Here is a 15,360-nt window from a genome sequence, read left to right as displayed (position 1 = left end):
GAGGTTTGGGGAGGCGTGCACCTCCCCAAACCTCCCCAAACTTCGGCAGGTCTCCGGACGGCGGTGGCTTGGGAGAGGTGCGTGCGATCCCGGAAGCACCAAAGCCTCGGCCGCGCACAAGTCCTCGGTAAGTTTTTTTGTTGACTGGAGTATAAGCCGAAGTGGAAATTTTCAGCCCAAAAAGTGGGCTGAAAAATTCGGCTTATACTCAAGTATATACGGTAAATAGAAAAAGTCAAAATCTTCAGCTACAAACAAAGTGAGAACAAATACAGCAACTTGAGAGAATATACAACTCTCTGTTAAAGTTTGAATGTCTGGATAAAAATACTTTCACAGCTTTGAAAAAAAATCAGGAATTATAGAAAAGGCACAACTCTAATGACAAAATATTCCAAGTGATAAGTCTGTCACAGAAAAGGATTTTATTCTGATCCACAATCTGCTCATCTCAGAACAACAGAATGTCAGAGTTGGAAGTGACCTTGGAGGTCTTCTAGTCCAACCCCCTGCTCAGGCAGGAAACCCTATACCATTTCAGACAAATGTTGTCCAATTTCTTCTTAAAATCTTCCAGTGTTGTAACACCCACAACTTCTGGAGGCAAGTTGTTCCATTGATTAATTCTTCTGTCAGAAAGTTTATGCTTAATACTAGGTTGCTTCTCTCCTTCATTAGTTTCCATCCATTGCTTCTTGTCCTGCCTTCAGGTGCTTTGGAGAATAGCTTGACTCCCTCTTCTTTGTGGCAGCCCCTGAGATATTGGAAGACTGCTATCATGTCACTCCTACGCCTTCTTTTCATTAAATTAGACATACCAAATTCCTGCAACCTTTCTTCATATGTTTTAGCCTCCAGTCCCCTAATAATCTTTGTTGCTTTTTCCTGTACTCTTTCTAGAGCAGGAATGTCAAACTGCCAGCCGATGGGCCGGATGCGTCACGACAAAACTGGCGCCCACCCCATTGCCAGCAATGGAGAAAAAGTTCCAATACGTCGCGCAACATCACGTGACTTTGCGAGTTTGACATGTCTGTTCTAGAGTATCAACATTTTTTTTACATTGTGGTGACCAAAACTGGATGCAGTATTCCAAGTGTAGCGTTACCAAGGCATTCTTACATGATCTTGATTCTATCCCTGTTAATGCAGTCTAGGACAGCGTTGGCGTTTTTGGCAGCTGTGGCACACTTATGGCTTAAAGAGGCACAGGACCGTGATGTAATTCTCTTGCTCCTTCCCAGTTTGTAATTCTGTTTCAAGTCCCACCTTCACCCCCTTGTGAAATATGGCTTTTCTTTCCTATTAACAATTAATCTCATAACTAGTAAATGTGAAAGATTGCACAGTTGAGTGCTTGTGGCAGACTTGCCAGGCAAGATACCAACCTGTCTTAATTCTTTCCTTCTCCACAATTATGCAGATCCTATCAAACTTGTTCTTCAGCTGCTGCATCCTCTGGACCATTTTACTCTGATGTGTGTTGTTGACCAATTCTGCCTGGCACTTCCTTTCCACTGCTAGACGGTTGCTGACAATATAATCACAGGAACCTAGAGAACAAATTTCAACCTTGACTCCGTGAACAGTTTTCAGGGTTGAAATAACTTCTGGCCCAGAGGAGATCTCATGGTTATCCACCAGAATGCACAGAGGTGCTGGGTTCTTTGAATTCCTTAGTGTCCAAGAGGAGGAGGAGGAAGAAGAAGAAAGTCCAGGAAGGTTCCCCAAAAACGTTTCTGGCTGCAAAGATCACGACATCGTATCAGTCAGCAGGCTTAGAACAGCAAATATCTAAAAAAAACACCTGGGGAACAGTCTTTTAGATTTGCACCGTGTCAATCAAAGTACCTATTTATTGCCTGCAGAATTATACAGCAAACACAGATCACAGTTGTCTATGGAGATTCTCAACCATCCAGATCGCGGTTGCCCCAAAAGTGCTTTTTCCAAATTTTAAATTTTAAAAATCAGGTCACAATTACTGATCAAAGAGACATTACTGGAAAAACATTTGGGATGTTGGGAGGAAAAAATATGGAAAAATGTCATTTTGAATTTAGGGTGGCTGTTCTATAATATTGCTATGGAAGAAAAGTTTAGTCATTCTCTACTTTAAATTTTACATCTATATATGTTCCTTTTGTTAAATGTCAGTATAACCTACTTCTGTAATCTCATAGATCCACATGGTTGGAACAGGACTTCAGCTTAAACAATGCCAATTAAGAACAGTCTACCTCTTATTTGGACAACTGTTCTCTGCTGAACCCTTACTCTTAGAAAATTTCCCCCACTTCATTTGGAATTTGCCTTCCTGAATTTAAATCTGTTATTCTATGCTCTGTGTTCTGGAACCAGAGAAAATAGTTTTTGATCTTTCTTTGCGTGACAAGCTTTCAGGTACATGACTGTACTATATTCCTCCTTAATCATCTTTTCTCAAGACTAAACTTATCTTGATCCTTCATTTTCTCTTTGTACCTCTCGGTTTCTAGTTCCTTGACCAACTTTGTTGTCATTGTGTGAACCTGTTTCAATTTCTTACCGTTACCATGGTATCTAGAATTGGATTTAACAGTCAAGGCTGGTCTGACTATTGCAAAATGAGGAGATAGACTAGCTTGTCTGACACAGCATACTATGCTAATAATACAACAGAATTAGTGAATGAGGAGAAATCTATTAAATCTTTTCCTGAAGGTTCTCAAGAGACATGTGGCAAAGGCTTAAACCAATCATTTTTAAAGTTTTTTCCTGACTCCTTAGTTTCACTATTCCAAGACACCCACAAAAGAAGCAGTATTTTTTTTTTAAAAAAAAAAAAAACAACAGTCTTTACCTTCAGCATAATCTGGAACTGTTCACCCACAAGCTCTGGTTTGCACTGATCTTTGCTTTGAGGATGAAAATCTGATTGTTCTGACAAACAAACTTTTGGATCCAAGCGCAGCTTAGCGTGGCTTTCCTGGGGTTTTGGAACCGAGCATTTTTGGTGCAGAGTCTGGTCCTTCGTTAAGGAAGTAATGTTACAATCTTTATCAGCTTTAGCACTGACTCGTGGTTCCATCTGCTCTTCGTTTTTATGAGTTTCCTCATCTTCACTAGAACTGTTAAGAAGGCGAACCCTAGTTAATCTCTTTGGGACGAATGGAGTTTCTGTTTTCAGTTTCACATGGCCTGCTTTCATTTTTTTCCTGTGCCGGGTTTGGTACTGTTTTCTCCCATTCACAAAGCTTTCTTCCCCTAAAAGGTCAAAATTGATGCACAGATCTTCACCACTGGAACTGCTGTTGGGGCTATCCTCTTCACTGTGCTCAACACAGAAACTGTCCTCTATGTAGCATTCATCTTGCTCTGGAATCTGAGAAGAAAGAAGACAAATCCTGGCAAATCCCTATGCAAAACTAACGGTTATAATTAGACACTATCAGTAATATTCTGGTTATACACTTTTCCTGGACATTACTGATCCAAATTCAGTTTTGGCACTTAAAAAACAAAAACAAAAAAACCTTACAACATACGTTCAGGATAGTTAAAAAAAACTGCCTGATTTCATTATGCGTCTAAAAGTAAATTAAAATCTTCAACATAAAAACTTTTCTTGATGCCTGGCCTATCTTCTTAGTAGTTCGTCCTCTCTCAGTGATGGAACTTGTACATTTATCCCACTTCGTTGACTTCTGACAGCTTAAAAAGAACTATTTTTTCCCCCTAGTGCTTATGTGTTTTTATCTAATTTTTGTCTGATTTCACAGGGCCTAAGGGTGTGTCCATGAAGTCATCAAGAAATGAGTCAGGGCTTTTATTTTGCATGTCAGGCTTTTTGCCAGTTGCCTAAGACCGAACAGGATTTGTTTTTAAATATGATTCTTAGTTCTCTTTAGCAAGATTTATTATGATGAGAGGGGTAGTGGCACAAAAATATAAGCAAGTATGCTAGCTTCAGTTGTTTCACTTTAGAACCAATTTATCTCCAGGTATATTACAGCATGGATTTTTTGATTCTCTTCCTATTATCTGATGAGGAGGCATTTATCTTCATACGGAAGATTGCAACCCCTGATGTTCTTAGGAATATTGTATTGGAATTTATCAGAAATAACCAGCACTTTGAGGTGAGTCCAGCAGTCTATTGGCAACCAATTACAACAACTGAAGTATCCATGTTACTCTAGACTAACAGATTTCTGCTGCTATCAACTGGGTCACTCTATTTTATACCTGCTATAGTTTCCTACTAATCTTTAAAATCCCGTGACCTTGTGATAATAAAGGTGTTACTTAACACTGACAAGCCTTAACAGCTCAGGTAGTCTTGTAAAAAAAAATAATCCTTAAAATATTCTCACTTGCGATAGTTGCATTTGGATTGTTTTATTTAATGCTTAGTTAATGTTCCTTACAATAAAAGAATATCTGGGCATTTCAAAGCATTTGCAGGTTCAGACCAATTTGTGATGTGGTTCCATTTATTACAGTATCACTTTCTTTGTCTGACTTTTTTTACCTGTGAGAAAACAGTTATTGGATTGTATTCTTTATGCACCATCTTATACTTGTTGCCAACAGCTGGACTGCGAACAGATTTCAGATAAACTGCCTGCATCTCAGATTCTATGTAGAGGGGAAAAAAAGACTGTCAGATATAAAAGTAACTGAAATTGCACTCAGTCTTGAGTTTGTTCAGGTGGAAAAAAAATCTCCACATAGTATAGCTTGTCCTCGACTTATGACCACAATTGAGCCCAAAATTTCTGTTGTTAAGTGAGACATTTGTGAAGTGAGTTTTGCCCCATTATACGAACTTTCTTGCCACAGTTAAGTGAATCAGTGCAGTTGTAAAATTAGTAAGATGGTTGTTAAATGAATCTGGCTTCCCCACTGACTTTGCTTGTCAGAAGGCCACAAAATGGGATCACATGACCCAGGGACCGTTGCAAACGTCATAAATATGAATCAGTTGCCAAGTATCTGAGTTTTGATCATTTGACCATGGGGATGCTGTAACAGTCCTAAGTGAGAAAAATGGTCATAACTCACATTTTTTTCAGTGCTGTTGTAACTTTGAATGGTCACAAAATGAACTGCTGTTAAGTCAAGGACTACCTGTATTTTTTTGTTGTCATATAAAAGCTATAACCTTTAGAAAAAATTGCCTTAGGGATTCATTGCAAGCCTCATTACACAAGTATCTCTGAGGGGTTCTGGAAGAGAAATGTCTAGCACAGGGGTAGGCAACCTTTGCTCTTTTATGACTCACGGACTTCAACTCCCAGAATTCCTGAGTCAGCATAGATGACTCAGGAATTCTGGGAGTTGAAGTCCATGAGTCATAAAAGAGCAAAGGTTGCCTACCCCATGTCTAGCAGATCAAGAGCAGCTTCTTTCCAAGGAAAGTAGCATCTGCCGGTATTGGAGAGACGAATTAATCAAGAATACAATGGAAATTTTAACTCTCCTACCTCCATGCACACATGTGGACAGTGCTATATCAAAGTTAAAAACTGGGAGGAGTGGAAATATGCTATTCATTATCTAAGAAAGTTATTCATTGGACCAGATGCTCAGACACAGATAAGTTCAAACAGAATATCAACTGATTTGGGGGTGGGGAGGATTTTTGCTACATACCATTTAAATCTTGAGTGATCTGCGTCTCATCATCAAGAAACTGAGTAAGGGAAGAACTCAATTCATCTTCCAATTTTACACTCTCATCAGATGAAATTTCCACCCCATCTTCAGAAACTTCTGCCTCCTCATCTATGAAGTTCTTGGCTAAATTCTACCGGTTGCAAAAGAGAAATCTGGATACAATTCCATTTCAAAGAATTCACTTTAGAACTGAAACATAAAACTCACTTAACAGATTGCTGTGAATTTCAATAATGGTAGACTGGCCAAAAAAAAACACTAAGGATCTGTTTCCTAGGGGCTTATAGTAAATTACAGAGAAGGCCATGTTTAAACTCCAGCTGTTGTTTCATGAATCATTCTTAGGATCCACCATGTTTTTAAAGTGCTTCAACTCCCAGCTGTCAAAGGTTCAAATTACTGAAATAGAAACTTATATTCACCAAAAGGAAAATAGGATTCTGACTCTTTAACATATACTACACTACTGTGCTATACAAAATCAATTAGTTGGTTGCTACTGTATATCAATATGTTAACTGCAGAGAATGTTCAGGTACTAACCTGCATGAATTAAGCTAGAGCTATCTATCTATCTATCTATCTATCTATCTATCTATCTATCTATCATCTATCTATCTATCTATCTATTGTGGAAAATTTGATTAAGATGATGGCTTACTCCATTTGTACTAAAAACCACCTTCCCCCAGACAACCATGTATTATGCATAATATGTTTAAAATGTTAGCACCAAAATAACTGTAGGACTCTTGCTAACCAAATCATGTTCATTCTGAATCATTCATATAATTCTAGAGGGGTTTTAATGTTACCAATTCAAAGGCAAAATATAGTAAGAAATAAGATATTCAGAGAAGTCATCTTAATTAATTGTAACATCCTTACCTTCATCAGAAGTCTGTCTCCTTTCTTCTGCCTTTTCGTATCTTGAACTGGCTTCTTGATATAGTTCTTTCTGTCATGAAACACTGGGCTTGATTTCTTAGCAAAATCTGTGCTTTCATCACTAGAGACATCTGACTAAAATGCAACATAATTGTTGTTTAAAATAACAACAAAATTAGTTTTTCCATTATAAAAGCATATAGTGATGCAGGCAGGTTTAAAAATTAAACATTTCAGATGAAACTAGAATTTTTCTTATTAGGAATTAGGGAAATTTAACTAGAAAAGGCTTGTGAACAATTGGTTTTATACAGATAGTCTTTTACTTACATCCATTTTTAGCAAAATTTCCAAATTACAATGGTGCTAAAAAAAACAACAACCCTTCCCCAGTCTTCACGTATCTAACTATTGTAGTGAACCTGTGGTTATGTGATCAAAATTCTGACATGTATTTATGATGGTTACAGCATTCTGGGGTCATGTGATTGTCATTTGTGACCTTCCCAGCTATATTCTGTCAAAATGACTGTGTGATTCACTTAACAACCAGTGATTCACTTAACAATTGAGCAAAGTTATAAAATCAGGCATGATTCACTTAATGGACGCCTCATTTAATAATAGGAGTTATGGTCCATTGTGGTTGTAAGTAGAGGACTATTTGTATATAGTAACTGCAGCAAGGTTACTATAGATATAATAATACTTACAGATATAATAAAAACACCAGTAATGGAGAGGATGAATTCTGAAGATGCTGAGTTTGCAGAATTGGTTAAACTGACTTATTTGATCAAGGAGGAAACTACAATTATTTTTATGAAAGCTAGAAACTCTTTATTGACTTTTTACTGAAAATGGATAAAAATAAACTGCTGATTTTGGAATTTATTCAGTGAAAAGCTTTGTTTGTGGGAAGAATAGAACTATGATATGCAATATGGGAGGTTGGGTATGTTAACTGCTATGTTTGTAACAGAAGATGAAATGTCATTCTTCAGATATCTTTCTTTTTGTTATTCTTCACTTCTTTTACTACTCTTTTAAAATTGTCTTCTATTTCAGCCGTTTCTATAGTTTTTAAAATATTTGTAAAATCTTCTTTTAATAAAAATTATTTTAAAAGGTAGCCTTTTCACGACAAGTTTATAACTTCCCTCATACAGGTAGTCATTGAGTTATGAACATTCACTTAGCGAACATTCAAAATTACGACATTCCCCGCCAAAACTACTTAGGACCAGGTCCCAAAGTTAGGTATGTTGCAACATCATAGCGGTCCTTCACACTTACGAACGACCGCAGAGACACTGCAACATGCTACTTTGGTGCCATGACTGAGAGTCCCGAACTTCCCATGCTCGCCTCCTTTGCGGCCTTGGGTGCTGGAGCCCTTGTCCAGCCAGGAAGAGAAGCGCCGGCCCGGCCCGGCCTCTCCCCTTCCCTGCTGAGCCCCAGCCTCTGTCACAAACAGGCGCGGCCCTGCCCTGCCACTTGCTGGAGTGCCGAACCAGCAACAGTAGAATTGTTTAGGAGTCCCTCTTGGAGTTTGGAAAAGGAGTGCTTTTGGCAAGAGAGGGGAGCAGGGCGGTGGCGTGCCAAGCTCTTCAGCTCTGTGGCACTGCAATTTTTGAAACCAGGGCGGGTTCGGCACTCCAGCAAGTGGCAGGGCAGGGCCGCGCCCGCTGGTGAGAGAGACTGGGGCTCGTCAGGGAAGGGGAGAGCCTGGCCCGGTGCTTTTCTGCCTGCTGGACAAAGGCGCCGGCAACCAAGGCTGCACAGGTAAGCATGGAAGTGTGGTCCTCTCTAACGTGGCACTAAAGGTAAATTAGCGGTTGGTGACAGGGTGGGGAGGAAAAGCCCAAGCAACTTGGGACCCCAAGGGGTGGAAAGAGGAGCATGGGGTCTCTCCATAGGTGGGGGGAGGCCTTTGGTGGCTGGACACATTGGTCTTGTCCCTGCACTAGGCCCCCATGGCCTTCCCCACCCTGAGATACTTCATGTGCACTTAAAAACCCGTGCATTCGATTAGCAAATGCGTGGGCAAAAGCAAGGAGTGATTGCATTCAAGTTACGCGATTCACTCCTACAAATTCTTGGGTTACGAATGTAATTGGCAGGCTCCATTACATTTGTAACTTGAGGACTACCTGTACTAAAAGCCAAAACAAACAATAGGAAGATTTTAGTCAGTCTATATCAGGCATATCAAACTCTCGACGTCACGTGACATTGCATGGCGTATTGTGACTTTCCCCCCATTGCCGGCAATGGGATGGGCGTGGTTTCAGTATGATGCATCTGGCCCATGAGCCGGCAATTTAACATGCCTGCTCTATATTTTAATGTGATGTTTAGACCAATAGTTCTGGTCTGGTATAAAATAACTTTCAATCTTGTGAATATTTTTTCCCCTGGACAGAAGAGAGATATGTGACACTACACATCCTCTTCACGACCTGTTTTCCTTGTTACCTTCTGGGCGGAGGCTCCGTGGTATCCGAAGCAGAACATCCAGTTTCAGTCACAGTTTTGTGTGTTATGTATGTATGCACTTGAGAGCAAGCAACTAAATTTCATTTTTAATGTGTGCCATTGTGCCCTCAGGAAAAAAAAAATGACAATAAAGGTTATCTGAATCTGAACTGATTTGGGGAGGGGGAAGGGAGGTGCCTTTGGGTCATTTTTTACTCTTGGCAACTCCCTGGACAAATCCATACACTTTTCATGGCAACATTTTAGACATGATTTGTCTTCTTCTTGGGGCTGAGAAAGAATGATGGGCTTTGTGTCTGAGGCAGGACTAGAACTAGAACTCTCAGTTTCCTGGTTTCTAGTCTACTGAGTATAACCACTACACCAAACTGGCTCTCGTTTGAGCATTAGAAGGCCTTGTATATTAAAAACATATAAAAACTAAAATATTCTGTGTTAGCAAATGAAGCAGTCCCACCAAGTTGATGGGCAACATAAAATTTAATTTTATTTATATACGAATATTCAAGCCAAATTCAGCAACACACATTTTAGGCACATTCTTTCTATACTAGTCAGAGAAGAAACTTACGGCAATGAGTGGACGTTTCCGTTTCTTGACAGCATGAATTGGTGATTCAAAGTCACAGTCACTAATCTAAGAAATAATGAATAAAGGAACATCCATTAAGAAGTCTCGGAGAGGAATATTTGATTTACTTAAAGTTACTTAAGTGTAGCTAAATTACTCACATCTGAAGTTCTCAACATTTTTGTTTTTTTCTTTTTTTTGTTGAGAGAAGAAAATTCTTCACCTTCACTGCTGTCTCCTACAGTGAAGAATTAATAATAAGAACCTGAATTTTTCAGCATACAATGAACTTGTTTAGACAAAAAAAATATATACATTTCCATTTTAAAAAATAAGTAAAGCAATTTCTTGTTTGCCAGAAATTCTCTATCAACACAAAGTCCAGGATAGTTAAGATAATAATAATAATAATAATAATAATAATAATAATAATAATAATAATAATAATAATAATAATAATAATAATAATAATAATAATAATAAAGTTGGAAGGGACCTTGGAGGTCATCTAGTCCAACCCCCTGCTCAGGCAGGAAACCTTATACCATTTCAGGCAAATGGCTGTCCAGTCTCTTCTTAAAAACCTCCAGTGTTGGAGCATTCACCACCTCTGGAGGCAGGTTGTTCCACTGGTTAATTGTTCTAACTGTCAGGAAGTTTCTCCTTAGTTCTAGGTTGCTTCTCTCCTTGACTAGTTTCCATCCGTTGCTTCTTGTCCTGCTTTCAGGTGCTTTGGAGAACAGCTTGGTTCCCTCTTCTTTGTGGTAGCCCCTGAGATATTGGAACACTGCTATAATGTCACCCCTCACCCTTCTCTTCATTAAACTACACATACCCAATTCCAGCAACCGTTCCCTATATGTTTTAGCCTCCAGCCCCCTAGTCTTGAAACCTAAGCTTAAGTTAAAACAATATTTCCCATCATGGGAACAAATTAAAAAGATGGGAAAGCATTAGTAAATCAGCTTTACTTATTGCACCTGGATATGACTGCTCTTCACATAAACTAGCCCTCTAGAACAAAGTAACATATTCAACTGAGTTTCTGTATTTTGTTTCTCATCTATCTTCCCTAATCAAGTGCATTATTCTTTATCTTGAGGAGGAAATAAAAATATGCCAACAGTTCAGTCTGATATAATATTTCAAAGGAACAAATCAAATTTTGGTTATCAATCTTAGGACAGCTTTAAAATATTTCCAACATTCATTATTTTACTTATAAATGCTTCTGTGTATATTTAAATGTACAAACCCAGCAACTGTACAGTCAGGAAATCTGCAGTAGTAAATATAAGTTTCTTATATATTCTCACATAAAGAAGATGCACCATTGGAAATTAGGATCACTTTAGCCAAAATAACAGTAAACCTTTATAAGTTTATCATATAGTGATTACATTTTAGCTGCATTACAGAACATCTAAAAGGCTAGGCAGATACTAAGCTGAAAACAGAATAAAGTAATGAGAGCTATCCAGCATCCCTAAAGCCCTCAGTCACTGGTTTCGTTATGCCTCCTAAAGAGTGCAGATGCTCAAGGATATAGCTGAGTCATTGTTCTTACACACACAGTCATGCACTTGAAATCTTAACTTCCACAGAAAGCCTGTTAAAATAATTTAGGTCTTCATTTTTGGTCTTACCAGGTTCATGGGATGGCAGATCCTCTACTCCAAAAGCTGATTTTGCCAAGACTTTAACTATGCTGGTGTTTACTTTTCTTGAAACTCTCATATGTGAGCTTTCTTGATTATTTCTAGAGCCAGAACCATGAGAAGTTCTAATATGTATCATTTGTCCACCTGTGGGTGTGGAACACACAGTTTTTACATGGTCTGGTGACTGATAAAATCTCCGAGTTGCTGGTGTGAAAGGAGATGCCAAAGAAATAGCAGGGTCAATCGCTGCCAGACCAGGATTGTGGTTTTGCAAGTTTAATGGTGTAGAAGATTTAGTCACATTAAAACATTCATTACTAGTATATTTATTTACCAAGCCACTATTTGAGAAAGAGGTTTCAACCTTATTGGAATGACCAGGTGCAGAGCTCCCCTTATTTTTCATGGAGTTCGTTTGCTCTAAGGCATCATCTTCTGACTCTTGAAAAGAAAATCCAAGATCAAAGTTAACAGAGAACAAATCCTCAGAAGCATCATATAGCTGTTCATAATCATGGGGATTTGCTTTGCTTCCATGATCAAGATCAGCAAAGACTTCTACTTTATCTTTATGTGGCGTCAATGATGTTATGGGATTTGTATTGCAAACAGAAAAAAGTTGGTCAGAAAAATGCCATTCAGGGGTTCTTGCTTTGTTACTCGGCATGTTACTTTGACTACACAAGCCAGGTAATTCTGAAGGTGCCCCCATTTTTTCAACTGATGGGTGACTATTCTGTCCATGATTTCCCAATAAATGTATAGAACAATCTTCCTCGAGGTTTACATTTTGTCCAAATTCTTCGCCTGTTTTTTCACAGCTTTTACCACTATCCCTTTTCAGGGAATCCAATGCTGGACCATCTTTTACTTTTGACAGTTTCTCCCCTTGAATTCCATTCTGTTCTTCAGTTTCAACTTCAAAAATGTCATCCCAGCTAAGATCATTTATACTGCTAATGAAGGTATCTGGAATATTATTCATTTCCAAAGGATAGGTATCCACTGAACACAATTTACTGTTGTTTAAGAGTTCACAGCTGTTCTGAGGGGAAATGGACACATTCTTAAAAGATACACTTTTCTCTGGAATATTGTCTTTAGACTTGCTGGAAACACATTGCTGTAATGAATCAAGCTCCATGCCTTCATTCACCCTCTTTTCCACAGAAGCAAACAATTCATGCAGAGATGGTGGGGACTGTGACAGAAGTCTTTCTACATTCGTCTGGATGTCTTTTCCCCAAGAAAGATTCTCATCAGCATTTGTTTCAGAAGATCTAAACAAATCAATCTCTGGCACTGGGAGATAAAATAAAGATGAAAGATACGAATCATCTGCAAAACAGCTGTAGCCAGAATCCACATGCTGTCCATTTTGTACACAATTTTCAGGAGCAGGATGAATTATTTTTGTTATAGCCTTTTCAGGATTAACACAAGTCCTTCCTTGAATACTTGTGTTGAGGGCTGCATCCATATTTTCTTGATTCTCATCTGCCAAACTTTTCTGTCCTGGAGCTTCAAGAAATGGTGATAGGCTTGTTGAGAAGCAAGCTGAAATGCTGCCATCCTTTTTAGCATGAACTGCAGTTTCTACATCAATCACCTGAGGTCTTTTTGAGGATTTAAAATTGGCCGCTTTAAACACTGACATACATTCTGCATCAAATTCTTCTAAAGAATATTTTTCTTTTGCTGTAGCTGCTGCTTTTTTCCTAGATGATACTTTTTCAAGAGTCACGGTCTCACACCTTTTCCTGATCTGAACGTTTGATGCATGAACATCTTCCCAATGAAAATAAGGTTGGATTGCCAGCTCATAAGCGCACTCTCCCTAGTTAAGATAATAAAGAAAAACACACATTTTATTCCTGAAATTTACAGTTACATTCTTTACCTTCTGCATTACTGGCATTCACTAAACTGCTGTTAAGTTTACAGAATGGAATTTGATAGAAAAGAGGAAGTTTGTGGTACATTCAATGAACCCACAATCATTTTGGGTAACTGATTTGAAATTCAAGGCCAATGCTGTCAACTTGAGCACACTGATTTGCCTCTTCTTTTTGAATGTCACAAATCAGAATAGAAAGAGAGAAGTTGCATCACGTTACTTTAATATAAGTACATGTAGTCCTTGAGTTACGACTATAAGGTAAGCCATAAGGGTCTTATCCAGCCAACCATGAGTTATCCAGCCATGGATGAGACTTCCAAAATTAATTGCAGAGATTTCAAATAGGCAGGAAATTATAACAATGGGAGACTTTTAGTATATCAATATTTTGAAGATAAACTTTGCCCACCTTGGACCTCCAGAAAAATTCCAAACATGCTCACAACTACAGTATCTGTTTTAGAAGCTAAAAGAAATTTTAAGTGGATCAGATATTCTTTGATTTAATCTTAACCAATAGGAAAGACTTAACTGCACTATTACCACATTCTCATAATACTTTCAGCTCTTAGTATGCAATTAACATCAAAAAGAACTTTAGGACTCCTAAATGCACATAAGTTAACAAATCTGGAAGAGGAAGGTGAAATACTTAAATTTCACATCCATTAGCATGACCCCAGAGTTGCTGAGAGTCGGATGGCATATGTACAAAAATGTGAAATAACTGCTGCCAGTTCTTCAACTGGTGTTGCCTTCATATTCATCGATTTCTTCCCAAGAATCTAGGATGTCATATTCCATCAACATAGTATATGTGTGGATCCAAGCGGTGTGGTCTTTTGTAACAGATGGAAATTTTCTAAATTATTATTATTCTCAATAATCAATAATCCATCCATCTAAATTCCATGGTAGTCTCACATCCAGCTACTAAACAGAATAAAACCTGCTTCGTTTTTTGAACTCAGACAAAGCCAATCAGGTGTTGCCACCTCCTGAATTAGACTGACAAGTTTTATTTTCTTAGATGTCCAGGTAACAACTTAATGATCCATGGCAAGATCATCCCTACTTTTTTGGATTGCAGTACTTTATTTAAAAAAAAAACCTTTTTAGAAAGCTTCATGCTTATTTTCCAAAATAGTTTAAAAAAACAGATCATATACCGTAAATGTCACAGTCCCCTCCATCAGCTTGCAAATTATGTAAGTTTTTTCTGTCTCTTCATTTAGTTGGACATTTAAATAATGGTGGTTATTTTAATTAGTCATCAATGAAATATGTGTCTGCTAGAAAATGGAAAGCTGTTTAGTTTCTGACAGTTTAATTTCCATTACTGAGTTAACTATATATATTCCCTATGAGTGAATCACAATGAATGAATCACAATATAAGAATCACACAATAAATACCCCATAATGAGAGGCAGTGTATGTTCATGTTCAAAATCAGTTATCTCAAATTTTCTACACAGTATGTATTAATATGAGCTGCTGGAGATATAATCTGATGAGGGCCTGACATTTTCTATTATCGAGCTTTAAATCAAAGAAATATGGGAACATGAGAATAGGGGAGATCAAAAGTACAATATACAGCAAGACACATTAGAAGTATAATCCATAATTCATTTTTAGGGGTGCTGCACAAAACATGCAATGAAACACATACCTCATGCTTATACAACCATAGAAAAAGGAAGTTGGGAAGGAGTGATCATCAATTCTGTCAGGTATCTGTCTAGTTTCTATTCCAACACATCCAATAAAACAGGGGTCTCCAACCTATGGTCGTGGGCTCTTGGCCAGCAGGATGCGAAAACAGTTGGCAAGTGAGCGCATGCATGGGCGCGCATTTCCCCACACTCCGCTAGCACCTGTGGGACTGATGGCGCATGTACACTGGCACAAATGGGAATGCTAGTGGGGGCGGTTGTCCACAGCCCCTTTGCACATGCACCACTAGCCCATGCAGTTTGCGTGGCCATACCGCATGCGTGAACGGGGCTGCTAGTGCCATGCCAGTGTGTGTGGCCCCGTGCGCATGCGCGCACACCCCCCCATTTTGAAGCTGGTCTCCTTCCCTCCGGTCCTTGAGCCTGGAAAGGTTGGAGACCTCTGCAATAAAGGGTCTCTCAAAGTAATTAGTTCTACTATCGAAACTGCTCTTAGGTTTTT

At 38.5% G+C, this 15,360-nt stretch overlaps 1 protein-coding gene across 1 annotated transcript in view; it reads right to left on the bottom strand.

The window, feature by feature from the left end:
• Positions 1 to 15,360, bottom strand: part of FANCM (FA complementation group M) — a gene marked incomplete at its 5' end in the record, with an annotated part of 54,668 nt that overhangs the window by 2,217 nt on the left and 37,091 nt on the right. The window contains 8 exons of the mRNA XM_081334263.1: positions 1,389 to 1,743; positions 2,843 to 3,364; positions 4,514 to 4,620; positions 5,638 to 5,791; positions 6,550 to 6,684; positions 9,620 to 9,685; positions 9,781 to 9,857; positions 11,266 to 13,117. Coding sequence (XP_081190389.1) covers positions 1,389 to 1,743; positions 2,843 to 3,364; positions 4,514 to 4,620; positions 5,638 to 5,791; positions 6,550 to 6,684; positions 9,620 to 9,685; positions 9,781 to 9,857; positions 11,266 to 13,117 — 3,268 coding nt within the window. The remainder of the gene's footprint in view (positions 1 to 1,388; positions 1,744 to 2,842; positions 3,365 to 4,513; positions 4,621 to 5,637; positions 5,792 to 6,549; positions 6,685 to 9,619; positions 9,686 to 9,780; positions 9,858 to 11,265; positions 13,118 to 15,360) is intronic.

Source organism: Vipera berus, assembly GCF_964194415.1.
Source record: "Vipera berus genome assembly, chromosome: 1".
Classification (NCBI taxonomy): Eukaryota; Metazoa; Chordata; class Lepidosauria; order Squamata; family Viperidae; genus Vipera; species Vipera berus.
This window is presented reverse-complemented; position numbering and strand designations above follow the sequence as displayed.